This window comes from Haliaeetus albicilla, chromosome 7 (assembly GCF_947461875.1).
Source record: "Haliaeetus albicilla chromosome 7, bHalAlb1.1, whole genome shotgun sequence".
NCBI classification, from domain to species: Eukaryota; Metazoa; Chordata; class Aves; order Accipitriformes; family Accipitridae; genus Haliaeetus; species Haliaeetus albicilla.
The window spans coordinates 38,815,255-38,830,430 of record NC_091489.1 but is presented as its reverse complement, the minus strand read 5'-3'; the positions used below and the strand labels follow the sequence as shown (position 1 = coordinate 38,830,430).

Genomic DNA, 15,176 nt, shown 5'->3' with positions numbered 1-15,176 from the left:
CCTGCCCGTGTTGCCTGCCCGCACCCCCTGCCTACATCCATCGCATCCCCCCCGGCTGGCAATGCCAGCACTGGGACGCAAGGAGCAGAAAAGAGTTCATAAAACCAACGTGTAACTGAAAATTGAAAAGCTATAAATCTTCCCCCCCCCTTTTTTTTTGTCTTTTTTTTGTTGTTGCTGGGATGTTGGTAGCGTTTTGATTTAATAGTTGGCCAAACACAAGGGTCTATTTTATTCAGAGTTTACAGGCCTCAGGGCTGTTATTCCTCCAAATTTAATAGCATTGAAATTGCAGGGTTGGCGATAATTTGCCTATCACTTTCTGCTCTCCCATTGATGTTTATTGTCAGCGGGATGGAATCTCAATCCGATTCACTTAGATAACATGTCTGTTAAACATTTAGATAATTGTGCCATCATTAACTTGTCACATTATTTTAGAGATTCAAAACAGTCGTGCGGTATAAGCAGAGGTACAAAGGGAGAAAAATCCGGCACATGAGAGCAAGAACCCAGGAGATGAGGCGTTGGTGGCAGTGGGATGCCCCCACGCTGGGTCCTATGGAAAGTGTCGCTCAGTGGCTGCTCGGGAAGCTCAGCCTTCCTCTCCGTCTTGGCAGGGCTTTAACCGCTTTTTTCCCCCAAAAAAATTTCTGCTCCCATTCTAAACGCACACTGAGGTACACAGTGGGGGGTTTTTTTCCTTACTTTTTTTTTTTAAATGCCAGAGCACTTGGCATTTTTCTGTGGAAGAGCATCCCAGCAACCCCGTTATTGGCTTGGGTTTGCAAGGGGGATGCATGGGAGCCTGGAGGAGGTGGAGGGGGGGACCACACCAGAGCTGTGCTGTCACACGGGCACACGCCGTCTCTGCTCTTGGCAAATATACATTTAGTCCACTTAATTACCGATTTGTCTTATCTCCTTTTCTTCGCTTCACTTTCTCTGCCTCAAAATGGTACCCGTCTAAAAAGTACCAGTGACGCTATAGACGTACGTCATGCGATTTTTTTCGCTGTTGGAAATTAAGGATTTTGAGCAAGCGGAACATAACACGCAAGTTTGCCTTACGCTCACTGCCGTGCCATGAGTCAAGGGCGAGCCGGCTCTCCACCAGAATGCTTCTCTGACTCCGCCGACAGCTGGGGGTTGCCTTGGTGGTGGCACTTGCCACCAACAGCTGTCTGCAACGTCCATGTTTCAACAGCAGGCAACTTGGTTTCGGGAGATGCAATTCTTGACTCATCTTGCTGCATCCTCTCCCACGGCTTGATCAGAGCGGTGCCCGGCTGCGAGCCGCCAGCACGCTTCCTCACCAAATCCAACCCGACGTCTTCCCAGGCTGCCTGTGACTTTCTATTACCGTTTCACGGGACTCCTGAGAGTTTTCAGAGAGCAGCTCGATGAGGCTTCTGGGGGAAATACCGCTGGATAGCATTTTTCTCCATAGCTAGAGATAATGCACTGTAGTATTAAGTACGCTTAGAGGTAATTATCACTCCCCCAGTTCTCGCTTCGGTTCCACGGTCCCGGCTGGGGGAGGGAGCGCAGGCGATGCTGTGCAGTGACGCCCAGACAATGCTTTGCAGATTTTCTGTTGGATGCGAGTGTGAATTTTGGATGCTCAGGTACGGAAGTGCTGGGAAAGCCCCTGTGCGCTCCTCCGGCATGCCACCGTGCCCTAACGCTTCTGCCGGAGGCTGTGAGCAGCGGATGCAGGGCTGAGATGGGCTTTGGTTCGGATGCTGGGATCACCGTTCATCTTGAGGAGGTAGGACTGCCCCGTGATGCACCAGAACAGAGGAAATCGGTGCTGGCTTCGAACCATGACTCCTGAGCTTAGGAAGCAAATCTGGTTAACCGTTGCACCAGGAGAGTGTAAAGACGTTTTTTCTGGCACCTTCAAATGCTGGCAGTGCCCAGTGGGAATCCTTAGCCAAGCTGGGAGAATTGGATTTGGGGTGGGAGGAGCTGCTGCCAGAGGCACCTCCGGGGCTTTGTGGCTTCAGTAGCAACTGAAAATGCAAAATGCCGACGGCAAAGATGCTTTCGTGGCTGCTGTGACATTTTTGGGTACAGGCATCCGGCTGGAGCCAGATGTGCCATGCGCAGGCACGGCATCTTTTGTGCAGCATCGCCCTTAAACATATTTAAAAGGACCTTGGAAAACAACTCCGTGCTTAATTTTGGCTGCTTGACAGGGAGCAGGACTCAGTCCCTCTGACCTTTGGCTGTGGAAGAACAAAACAAAAATGATGAGCTGAGGAAGAGTGAAACAGCAATCCGAACGCATCCAAAATGCAAAGCCTTGAGTTTTTTAAATAGCCTCATGGCCAAGTTTGGACTTGAAGGCCTGAACACGGTACAAGCGGAGGGAAGGACAAGCAGGCATGTTCAGCTAGCGCCCATCGCCTCTCCTGTGCTTCCCAGCTCGTAGCCCGAGCGCTCTTCCCATGCAAGCCGGCATCTTCAAAGGAAAGTGGGTTTCTTTCTATAAAAACGAGGGCTGGGGCAGTTACGCTTCCTTTCGGAAGCCTCCGTCATTTGGGAGTGTAATTCATGGTGCAGGCAGCTGTGCTGCCTCTGCCGGGTTGCCCCCTGCCACCTCCGAGCACGGCGAGCGGCCGCAGCGTGCCGGGAGCTCACCGGCAAGCGCGCGGAGTGGGGGCGGCAGCTCGTTAGCACCGGCCCTGGCCAGGCGGTGTGTGCCGCTGGCCCCGGCTTTGGCGGGGTCTCGGGGCGGCACGTCCTGGGGGGCTCAGCACAGAGCCCCTTTGTCTGACAGTAATGTCCTGTGACAGCACTTGAAATCTGAGTCCCAGCGCGCATTCCTGGAACCGGGAATCTCCCTGCCTCCCAAGCCATGGCTGCTTTTTCCACCTTTACAGCAAGCGGCAGGAAGAATTCCCCGCACTTCAAGGTGGGCTCAGTTGGGAAGCGCAGTGAGGTCAGGCTTCGTGCGAACAGGCGGATTCGCCAAAAACAAGCCCAGAGATGGAAACGTGGCAGACCCACGCAGCCGCGGCCAAAACCAGCGGCCAATGGTCGGCCTTTAATTTTCCTGTGCAAATACTATTTAAAGCGCGATGAGAAAAGCCCTCTCGCTAAGCTACGGAGAAATCTTTCTTGTCCTTTAATTCTAGATGAAGGGGATTAGTGTGAACATATTTAACCTCTGACCCACGGACAAAAGCATTATCAAATTTAGTTGCCGAGTGGCTCCCCATTTAACCGAACCAGCGCAGTATCTCAGCAAATTTTTTTTTTCTTTCCTCCCTTGAAAGCTTTAACAGCCATTGTTGCCCCTGGAGCACGGGGGGACTTGGCAGCCCTCTGCTCGCCTTCAAGATGCTTGTCAGAGCCCCCGTAAGGGAAACCAGCGTGGTACGGTCACTGCTAGAACCTGCGAAGGCTTCAAAAAGCAAGTGAACCCCCCCCAAAAAAGCCAAGCTTTCTCTAGATGGGGCTGGTTTCTTCCTGGTTTCTGCACACCCGCCTTGGCCCCAGCCACGCACCCGCCTGTGATGGCTTGGAGGATGCTCGGCCGTCGCTCTGGAGCACAAAGAGATGCCTCCGTACCCCTTTGCTCCTCATTTTGCTCTGGAGCACGCAAGAAAATGCACTCCTGGCTATCGCACTCTCGGGAGAGCCTAGGGATGCTCAGCGCTGCCGTGCCAGGGCTTTATAAAATAGGGATGAAACGTGGGCGAGGAGGCGGCCGGGCTCTCCTGGTCCGGTGGAGGAATGCCGAGAGGGGCCTCCCGTCAGGAGCCGGTGTCCGTTTACAGTGCATCTCTCATAAACCCGGCGGCGGGGGCGAGGGCAGGGGGACCGGCCCTCCTGGTATGTGATTGATTATCTGGTATTTATGCCATTGAGGACTTTTCAGCGGCTCGGGGTCAGGGGGTCATCTCATGTGTCTTGCTGCAAATCCGCTTCCTTTTGTACAGTGCGGGCTGGGTGAGCAGACACACAAAAACAGCTTTTTCTTTTCCTTGGGAAAAAGGGGAGGGGGGCGGGCTGGTGTCAATGAATTTTTTTTTTCAGCCTTTCCTGAATAGTGTCCTTTTTAATTCCAAAGAACTTTTAATTAAAAGTAGCAGGAAAGTTCATCTCGACAAGGTTTAACTTACCTTAGCAGTTACTTTTGTCCCCCGGGATTCGCGTCTCCCCGCTTTACAAAAAAAAAAAAAAAACCACAAGAAATGGGGGAGAGGCTGCTCTCGGTACCCTTTTGCGTCTCCACGGGTTTACCGAGAGGGCCTTTTCATCTTTTCTCTTTTTTTTTTTAATGATGGGGGTGCAGGAATAATAAGCGGACGCTGCGAATCCCGGCTTTGTGCCTCGTGGCAGCCGGTCGCTCCACTGGCCGTGCTCTGCCAGGGATGGCTGCCCGCACCACCAAAAGGGTTGTTTCGCTGGCCAGGACCCAAACCGGGGCTCCCCAGCATCTCCACAGGGCCGGAGGATGCCAGGGTGGTACCACCCCGGCTGGGAGAGATCCAGGAGTGGCACGGGTGGGTGACAGGCAGGCGCTGCTCTGTGCCGGGTGGGATGACGGCGATGGTGCTGAGGGCGGTGGTGATGCTGATGGTGGCCGTGATCACAGCGGTCTCCCGTGGGGTGGGATGCTGCAGCCCCATAGGCAAGTGCAGGGGCACCGCAGAGGGCAGGTCGTAACACCGCTGACCAGGGACGTCATCTGCTGTCCCCTAAAACCCTCCTGGCAGGGCAAAGCACACACCCACCACGATGTGCTGGTTGGCAAGCGCTCATGGTGGAGAATCATTGGCCAAAAAGACCCTGGGGGTGGCTCTCAGGGGACCAGAAACACTGGGTGAGGGTTTTATCTCCTTGCTGAAGCTCTTTGTTTAAAGGCAGAGCGGTTTCTAACACAGTAGTTTAACTATCGTTTGGAACGCAGTGGGAAAAATACGCTAGGTTTTCGACAGAAAGTCATTATTTTTTCAGCTGCTTTCACTCCAAATTCCGACCAGGAAGAGGAAAGCTGGGAAGCCGGCACGGTGACGACGACTAAGCGGGTAGATGACAGCTTCCCTTCTGATGTGGTGGCCAGAACCACCGCCACAATTTGCCTCCGGTTGCCCTAGGGAAATTCTCATCCTCGGGAAGGGCAGGGATGGTTCTGCAATGTGCGGCTTCCTTGGGAATGGCAGGGGTGGATCTGGCATTCTCCATGATGGAAAGCCATGGGACAGGCTTAGGGTAAAGTGGCACCCAGGGGAGGTGCTGCACAGAGATACCCAGATACCGAACAGATTAATGCGTTTTGGTCAAGCAATGTTTGTTTTGCCAGGAGGGCAGGCAGCTTTTCCATCCATACCTTTAGGAGCTGAAGGAGCTGAACATCTGTTTTTCCCAAGGATGATGGGGAGCGAGGGAGTTCAGGTGCACAAGGCGCATCCAGACGCACTTGGTTTGGCAGTGCCAGCATCCCCGAGCATCATCCCCGCCTGCCAGCACCATGCCATCTCCAGGGCAGACTTCGTCGCTGCAGAGAAAAACTGCATCCCCCCGCTCCTACTTACTTTTTCCCTTCCTGGGAGGAGTTTCTTCCGGCTCCGAGTGTACTGTTTTTCACACCTGTCTTAAGGCTGAATTACCATCACTGGCTCCTTCGGGGATCTAAATGTAGACACATTTGCAAGGGTGCGATATCGCCCAGCTCTCCCCTCTCAGCTGCATGGGCAGACGGGGCTCGACGGTGGCATTTATCCCTCCTCCCGACGTGCAGAGAGGCCTTTTGTGATGGCCTCTGTCTCCCACTGGCTTTGTTCAGCGGCAGCAGGATGCAAACGCCACCGACCCGCACCCTCCCATCCCAGCTCCCCGGAGCAGGTCATCATATTCCTGGTATTACCGGCCTTACTGTGACCGTAAGCTCATTGGTACCAAAATGCATAATGGGTGCTGAAAAGGGAAGGTTGTCCCCATGGGTGCACTGCATTTTTGGCTGCCTGAACGTTTTTGATATATATTGATCTATTTTCATAGATATTCAGTACAACGAAAGGCTTTGGGGACTACCGCTCTGCAAGGAGGGCATGCCTCCAGCTTCGGCCAGAAGGTTTTAGGGTTAGCAAACATCTTCAACTGTTTGGCCTAAAAAAACAGAAATCGAGCTCGGAAGTGCAGCGCACCGTAGGTGCGAGGCCTCCACAGCGCGTTCCCAGGCTCACGCGGCATTAGGAGCTTGGGAAACTCTCACCTCCCCCAGCTGGGAGGTGGAAATGCAGTATAACGGGATTGGCCCCAACAAACTTCATCTGATTCTCGTTTCCAAACACGAGGTTTGCGCAACGCTCAGTTTCTGCGGGAGGAAAACCTGTTCATACTCTGTCAGTGCAGGTTTGGGTGATGCTGAGCGTGCCCCTTCCTGCCAAAGCCTGGGGACCACATTCAGGGAGGGCAGGATGTGGCTGGATGCTGCAGCAGCCGGAGGGCGAAGGCGGCTCTCCCCACTTGCTGGGGAGGAGGGCTTGGGCAGGAGATGCTCAGGGGTGGCTTGTCCCCTGTACTGGTGACAGGGCTTGCCTGGACCAGCGCTGTCCCCCGGGGAGCGTCCCTTGCGGGCAAGGAGCTGCCCGCATCCCTCGGTTTGCAGGCAGGTCTCCACGCGTGGGCTCAGCATCCTACCCTGGAGATGGGGGGACGTGCCGCAGTCCTCCTCGGCAGCCGATCCTTCCCCCCCCCACCAAAATGCGTCCCTCGATCAACGCCCTGTTTGGACCCGTGGGCTGCCTGGCAGCGCTTCACCCAGCGCGGGTCCAGCTGCCGCCGTGATTGACGCAAAGCCAGTCTATAAATAAAGTCTTTCTCTCCTCTCATAAAGACTTTGTGGTTTAGTTTGCTTTCAAGGTCAAGATCAGACCTTTCTAAATAAACACATATCAAAGGATCATTAGCGGAGCAGCACTGTTAAATTGAGATATTAACTTCTGTCAGCCGCGCGTTTCCTTTTTGTTCTGTAACTCGCGACTGCGGCGGGTTTTTATTATTTTGGCCCTAGGCGGTAGCATCTGGCTTCTGTAGAGACTGTAAAAATTAAAAAGCAACACAAATCATTGCGAGAGAAAAGCAGTAAATTCAATGATAAGAATTTAAAATTAAAATGTTTCGGCGCTTTTATATTCCACGAAACATGAAACGAATGAGTTGTGTGCCTGTTGCCATAAAGCCGCCGCTGCTAATAGTCACTGGGCTCTTTCCCTCCCCGCTCGCTCTCCCTCGTAATCGTTCTTGCCTGAGCAATCGCAGAAAAGCGCAATGAAGGAAGGTGATGATGATGATGATGGTGGTGGTGGTGGTGGTGGTGGTGACGGAGATGCAGGGCGGTGGGGAAAGGGGTGAGGTGCTGCTGATGGGACCAGGAGGAGCAAAGGGCCCCCCGAAAGGGAGGCGAGAAGGGGATGCTCTCGTCCCGATGCGCTCAAAGGAAGACGGAGAGGTCGAGTGGGGAGGGTGTGACTAATGCGCCGGGTCACTGGGACGCGGGACCGCATTGTCCCCCGAGTCCAGATGGCCCCCGGAATAAATCACCCCCAGCGGGCGCGAGCTGCCCGTGCCAGAGCCACGGCTCAGGGCTTGCTGCCCGCTCCCCCGGCTCGCTGCGGGTGCCCACATTTTGAGCATCCTCCACGTGCATCCCACCCTGGGCGATGGGGAGGGCTGCAGCCGGGTGGGGAAGCAGCCCTGTGCATCGCTACCGGAGCACAAAATGAAGCATTGAGCTTTGGGGGGGGGGTTTAATCCCCTGTGTTTGCAAGGTCAATGTGGTACATCTGCTCTGAAACGCTTGAGTTTTTCTAGGCGTTGGTGGAAAGGCGAGCGGGTGCTGAGGCAGCGGGCAGTGCCGGGGAGGGGGCATACCCTGCCCTCCTGTTGCAGCCGGGGCGGCCTCATACAGCCACCCCTGGAGGAAAACCAGCAGCAGAAGAGCAGGCGGCGCCGGCTGCTTTTTAAGAATTAATTTCCCGTAGTTGGTTAAAGTTGGGAAGAAAGCTGTGCTATCTCTGAGTAAATAATAATAATAATCAAACAAATGCCCCCTTGGGAGAAGTTGCCTTCCATAAAGATGTTAATTAGCGTGGAAGCCGAGCCGTGGAGTCTGGAGGCAGCCTTTGAAACCAGGATGATTTGGTGACTCCGGCACAAAATGCACACATCTCGTGTGTTTATCATCCGGGGCTTTTTTCCCCCCTCTCTCTACTTAACCGTGACGGTTGTAGGGGCTGTTGGGCTCCAACCGAGCAGCCGGCATGGTAACGGGTGCCACCATAACCCCTCAATAGCACTTTTTCTCCAGTGCCACACCAGAGCGGCTGGGGGGTTGAAAAGGGCTGACTCTGCCATCCCAGCGTGACACCCTTAAAAACCCGTGCGTCCACGTGTATGTGTGCAGGCGTCGTGTAGCCCAACAGCAGCATCCAGGGAAAGGCTCCTTCGCTCTGCCCTGCGGGTTTGCTTAGGTGCTGCCACCGAAAACACTGCTTTTGGTTTTGTAACAGTCCCGAAAACAGACCCTGAAACTGGGTTAATCTTCTTACCCCAAGCAGCGCACATCCACCAGGGCAAAAATGCAACCTCAGTGCCGGTGCTGTGGTCTGGCACCCCCAGGATCCTGCCAGTGCCCGCTGCTTCTGCCTTCCTTCATCACCCATCCTCCTCCTCGGCTTGGTGCCAGCAGGACATGCGTGGCGGCTGCCTTTCCTCCCTACGCAGCCCCGGGGAACCCTCAGCGCCAAGCTGAGCCCAGCACCTTAAGTACGTGCTTAAGTCCCGCCAGCTCTGATGGTTCTCAGTCCTATCCTTACACGCATCGTCCGAGCAGGGCGGCCATCACCTGCCCAGCCGCTGCCTCCATCAGGGGCATCTGCTGCCGGGCAGCGAGGGGGCCAGCCTGCACCCTCCGCAGTGGGGATCCCACGCCTCTGCTGAAGCCGGCAGAGATGTGTAACGGCAGTGATGGGCCGAGCTCTGCCGCCTGGGCCTGGAGATGCTCCGGGGATGGATGCTCCAGGCGATGTACCCCTTGCCGGCGCTGCTGCCGCCTCTCTGCCTGCTTTCCCGCAGGCAGGGCTGGAAAGGATGGCTACCTGCAGCTCCTGGGCTGCAGTCGCCAATGCTTTCATCCGCTTGCCTCAGCAGCCCCAAGGATGCTAAAAATGCTGCCCTCCCCTAAAGCTGCTTTTCATGCACGCCAGCAGCCTGCAGCCTCCCCTGCAGCTGCAGCCAGCAGCATTGTCCGGGAGGTGGAGGCTGGTAGGGAGCCCTTGACACACTGACAAAAAAACGTCAAACGTCCCTGAAATCTCATCTCAGGAGAGCCAACGGGCCTCGGGCTCCTGCTTCGCGCGGCCAGAATGTTTCAGAGCTGTCCGCCTCGCTGACAGAGGTGATGTTAGTGTGCCTCTTTAGCACGTGCAGCACGTAAGAAATGACGTTAAATACAAAGATTGAAGGAGGAGTGAGTCTCGTTGAGGACCCCGAATTTGCAGGACACAAGGCAAGGGTTTGGGGGTTTTAAAGTGGGCGCAAGAGGCAGCGACAGGCTCTGTCAGCATCCTTTGACAAGCGCACCCTCGTGCCTGCTGTAACGCCGGAACCTTCCTGGTGTGCCCCTCCGCAGCCTTTGATTACAGGTTTCTGATGCTGTCGATTACAGCTGCAAGGGACAGCCAGATCTGCCTCTTTTTTCGAGTCTCATAACACTGCTCTTAAGAGAGACGGGGAAAAGATGGCAGCGTCTAGAGGAAGATTCAGGGAGGGTTTGGTTTGTGCATCCCGACATCGGCTCTGCGTGCCTGGGGACCGCCAGAGCCATGCTGCCGCAGCTGAGGCTCCACAGAGGACGCTTCACCGGCACGGTGGCATCGGTCCCCTTTGGTCCCCCCTCCCTTGCTGCCGGAGCGTCCCTGGGCCGCCCTACACCCGCCTGCGTCAGGGGTCCAGGCTCAGTCGGGTCTGGGGGGCCGGCGGGAGCGCGCACGCACGCGTGCACACCCACGGGGGGAAAAACTTGAAGTCAAATGTCTGAAAGTCAGATCCCTTTTTAGTATGAATTTGCTGTATCTCATTCTGAGCACTAATTCCAATTTAATTGCAAGTGGCCTGAAGCCTCTTCAATAGGAGTAACAAATGGTTTGATTTTGTAAACTTCATCAGACTGCATTTTAAATGCGACACACTAGCCCGGCTCGAATGCCAATGAAGCACTGAAGTAGCTCTCTGTTTACTAATTATCCGTTTTTACTTCAAGCCACGCTGGCTGGCTTGTCTGATTAAATCGGATTTGTGGGATAGAGAACAGCTAGCAGAGTTTTCTCTATAGTAAACGAGATTGAAACTATGGGCCGCCTGGCTGCACACTGTAAATTATATTTCCTTTTAAAGGGGACGTGTCGCCTTTCTCCCGCCGGCGCACCTCCCGCATCCTGAACTTCACTGAAACCCGCCCGGCTCCTTCGCGGCGCCCAAGGGCGAACCACCCTGCCTCCCTCGCCCCTCGCCACGCGGGTTTTTACTGTAATTCCCCCTCTCGCGGAGGCAGCGGGTGGGAGACGGCGCCGTGCTCGGCGCTGTGATGCCTGCAGCATCCCTCGCCGTGACTCCGGCTGGGGCGGAAAAGCCCCTGACTATCGTGCAGTGCGTCTCGCTTGTCTTTACGTCTCCACCGATTGCGCTTGTTTGGGATTGAGCTGCTGGAGGACCGGGACGTGCGTCTTCAGGCTCGCGGCCGTAGGGTTTTTCCTCCCTCCAGCAACCATCCGCCCCCTAAAAACAAGATTTTGGACCTCTGGCTATTTAAAACCACCCTGCAAGACGGGGCCGGCGCACTTGCCCAAACAGCATTGGAAACCCAGTCTGCTCTGGCTTCTGCCTCTGAACCCCACGGCAGCGCCGATGGCCGCCCCATTAATGGTTTACGGCTGCCGACAAACGGCGCCGGGTCTGGCAGAGATACATAAAAGCGGGGAAGATGGGCGAAGGTGGCTGCCGAACGCGGTGTAACGGTCTGCGCTTAAACCTCCACGGTTGCTAAGACTTTAATTCCGTGAGCTTGACCTACGCCGCCCCCTCCCTCGGTATCTATCTTTGTGCCCGGGGGCTTTTTTTATTTTAATTTGCTTTTGAACGTCCTGCAAAATTAATGGCGCGCTCGGGGCCATTGTGCGGCGTACAGTAGAGGGAAGGGCCAGCGGCGCCCGCCGAGAGCCGCTGCGTTTCCCGGGGAATGAATTGCTCGCCCGCCTTCGCCCCTTTTAATTGTTGACAGTAAAAAGCGTTTAAATGCCGCTTAATTTGTAATCATCTTCCCGCAAAAAGGGGAGAAACCATTAAAACGTCAGGGAAATGAATAAATCCGTCTCTCACCGGTTTGGGGCGGCGGCGTTTCTTTATCGGGGGTGATTTTTCTTCTGATGGCTTGAGGGCTGGCTCGGGGCTGCTCCGGCTGGGAGCCCAGGGCCGAGTCCCTGCGTCGCCCGGTGCGGCTCTCCTTGCGGCAAGACCGGTGCTGCCAAAGCCCGGCTGCGGCAGGGACGGCAGCGACCCCAGGCACCCTCTCGTGAGCTTTCCCATTTTTTCACACCTCCCATCCTCTCTGCAAAGGTGGGACATGGCTGCACGTACAGCTTTAAAAAAAAATCCAAAAACATAAGCTTAATTGCACACCCACAGCGGGATGGAGCCCGGCAGAGCCCCTGCTTGATGCCACCGTCCTCGGCTGCTGGAGAGCCATGTCGGCGGAGCCTCGGGGCTGCAAACAAGCGGTGCCTGACCTCGGTCCTCCGTGTCCTGCTGCTGGGCACTGGCCTCGATGTGGGGATGCAGGGCCATCGCCTGCATCCTCCGCCTCCGCGCCAGGCTGGCATCAGCCTTCAGACCCCGCAGATGCTCTGCTCTTGGAGGGCAGCTAGCAGCAGGTGCCTCCGCAAGCTGGGCCAGTGCACATCAACCTCCCCGTTTGGGGTGTTGATTTATTTCCTAATGCATTACCTAAAAAAAAAAAAAAGTAAAAAACACCCTTTGGGGGTCCTGGCCAGCAGCACCCCCAGGGGGATGCCCAGCTCCGGGGGGACCAGCACTGTCCCCATGGACTGGCCAGTGTATCCCCCTGTGCGTGCACAAGGCGGCTCATCCCCATCGCCACGGCTGCCAGAGTCGGCCCTTTTTTTTTTTTCAAGCGGGGGCCAATTAGTTTCACAAATGAGGGCCCTACGGTGCCAGGGAGGATTTGTTACGGCCCCGCGCGCCGGCCCGGCGGCATTGTCCTGCCCTCCGCCCCCACGGGAGCCCATTGTCCCCGGCCCCAGCGGGGGCTGCTGGCGGCAGATTTATCGGGGCCGGCGTCCCGCCGGTCGGGGCCTCCGCTCCGCAGCTGGCCACGGCGCTGGGGGCTCAGCCCCGGGGACCTTTGACCCGTCCTGCTGTCACCGCCGGGGCCGCCGAGGGCCGTGGGGCCGCATACCTCTTGGGATTTGCTTCGCACGGCCCGTTTGGGGCTGGCTGCCTCTTTTTTTTTTTTTTTTTAATTTTTTTTTTTTTTTTTTTTTTTGTCTCGGGAGCGTTTTGTCCGCAGCTGCGTGGGGGGTGCGTGATAAATCCCTGCGAAGGGAGAAAGGCAGCTCCCATGCGGAGCCGCTTCTTTTGCTGCTTTTATTCCCATTTCACTAGGGGTGTTTTGCAGATTTCGGAGTGTTTCTGGGCAGCCTCGCCAAGGCTGGGACTGAGCATCCCTCCTGGTGGCTCCTGCATCCCTGGAGCCGCAGGGCAGAGCTGGCCGCAGTGTGCCACCACGCGATGCCAGGGCAGGCAACAGCACACACTGAGATGCTCTCTGGGATGCCCATCACCTGGCTGCTCCCTGGGCTGGAGGAGTGGGGCTTGCCAGGAGGATGCTGCCAGCATCCTGCACTGGGAGGATCCTTAGCTGGCACCTGCCTGCACACCAAGGAGGACCATGATGCCACCATCGCCGCGGGTGCCTGCCACCCGCTGTTTCCCTGCCCCGTGGCACGGTGGTCCTGGTGGGCTCCCCTCCAGCAACTCTGCCTCACCGCTGGGTTGCCCTCGGCTGGTTTTGGCAGCATGTCGCACAGCCCCCCCACCCCTGCACTTCCTAAAGGCAGCCCAGATCCGTTGGTTACCTTGAACATCTTGCCGCTCCTAATGAATTGCTAATACAATTTCCTAGATAATTTTATTTCCATAGTCCCCACATTTTAATGTCTCCAAAAAGCTAGCATTTATTTGCTTAATTTCCCCGCATAATACAATTTGCACTGACTCATAGGTTCTGAACAATGAGCTATGCATAAACGAAAACAAATTGTTTAATAACACAAAGGTCTGATATTTTTATTGATGCTGTATAAGCATCTGGGGTTAGGGTTTTTTTCCTGCTTTTGCTGTTGTGTTGATGCAGCTGGTTTTATACCCATGGTCGGTAGGATGGAGCTGGCAGTTGTATTAGGGCTGTGGATCGCAGGGGTGGGCATGTTACCCTCTTGCATTCAACCCCCTGCTCCCCGGGGCGGCTTTCTGGGGTGTTTCTTGGGGTCCCCTTCTCCCTGGGCCTTACGAGAGCTCGACAGCTCTCGCAGGTACATGGGGAGGTGGTGATGGCCCAACAGCTGCCTTGCATTTGGGCGGCCCTAGGCGTTGCAGGGTTGGGGCTTCCAGTGCAATAAAAAATGCAATAAAAACCCCCGTGTCCTCCGGTTCAGCCAGCAGCAGGGTCAGGGTGGCACCGCTGGGACCCCAACAACACCCAGAGCCTCGCAGCTCTTGGGGTCCCTCCTGCTGCAGGAGCATCCCTGTTGCTGGCTGGGAGTGAGGGGACCCCGAACCCCTGGTGGGGTGGTGGTCCAGGGGGATGGGGGTGCTGGGCAGCGCCTGAGTCGGCTCTCTCCCTCTCCCGCAGGTACGGACATGGCCGTTTTCTGCCTGCTGTGCGGCAAGCGGTTCCAGACGCAGAGCGCCTTGCAGCAGCACATGGAGGTGCACGCCGGGGTGCGCAGCTACATCTGCAGTGAGTGCAACCGCACCTTCCCCAGCCACACCGCACTCAAGAGGCACCTCCGCTCCCACACAGGTACGACGGCACCGCCGACGGGTGCTCGCCACTCGGGGTGAGGACAGGCTTCTTCCCCATTCGTAACAAAAAAAAAAAAAAAAAAAGGGAAAAGAAAGGTGACATTGTCATAAAAGTGTCGAGGCAACTGCAGTTGAGGTTGTTGGGATTTAAAAAATGAAACAGAAAAAAAAAAGCTGCGTGTAATAAGTTGATCCGGTATAAGGTGACATGTGACCTTCTTAGGGGATGTGCGATCATACCCGCTTCATCAGCTTACGGGCGGTAGATGCACATAATCAGCCGGTGCTCGGCCCTAATGGGATTAGGGCGACCTGCGCGACGTGTAGCTGGTGCTTCAGCGGCGCAGCCCACTGGGGCAGGGCTTGGCTCCGGGAGAGCCGGCTGGGAGAGCGGGGCTTTGACCGCCTTACGCCGTGTCCTCAAAGAGCCCGCGCCGTGTCCTCGGCTCCTCTACCCGCATCCCCAAGCAGGACCAGGGGATGGCAGGGGGAGAGGTCCCAGCCACGCGGCGAGCATCGTCACGGCTCTCTGCAGCTGTGTGGGTGAAGCGCTCCTCGGCCTTTGCCCACACGAGTTAGAGGCTCGTGCGCCCTCCTCGTCTGTGCTTTTATGGCTGGCAGGGAGGAAAACATCTGCCAAGCTGGGATAGCCCTTCTCCTTTCTCCTGTAAAGCACCGTGCGTGCATACAGCCTCAGAAGGAGATGTCAAAGCGGCTGCTGGGGGGACGCGCAGGGAGGGTCGCTCCGTCTGCGCTGTGGCTGGCAGCTGCCAGACCCACACGTGTGCTTGGGCTTGGGGTCCCGACGTGGGAAATGGGAGTCGCGCGCTGATGATAAGCGCGTTAATGCCGAGCACTGGAGCTATTTATAGCCGGTAATCCGGTGACCTGGGCTGCGGGTCGGGCTGCGCGTGTCCCACCCCAACCTCTGCTGCTTTAGCAGCTCCTGGCTGTGAAAAAACGCTGGGATCACGGGTGTCTAATCATGCAGCATGGTTTCATCCTGCATGGGTGCAGGATGCGAGTGTTCCTCCCGGGGCCGGAGTGCTCTGGGAGCC

At 56.1% G+C, this 15,176-nt stretch overlaps 1 protein-coding gene across 3 annotated transcripts in view; it reads left to right on the top strand.

Moving 5' to 3' along the window:
• ZBTB16 (zinc finger and BTB domain containing 16) overlaps positions 1 to 15,176 on the top strand; it is a 64,727-nt gene that overhangs the window by 45,023 nt on the left and 4,528 nt on the right. For all 3 annotated transcript variants that reach the window (XM_069787867.1, XM_069787865.1, XM_069787866.1), the window contains one exon: positions 13,946 to 14,116. In XM_069787867.1, the coding sequence (XP_069643968.1) occupies positions 13,946 to 14,116 (171 nt within the window). The remainder of the gene's footprint in view (positions 1 to 13,945; positions 14,117 to 15,176) is intronic.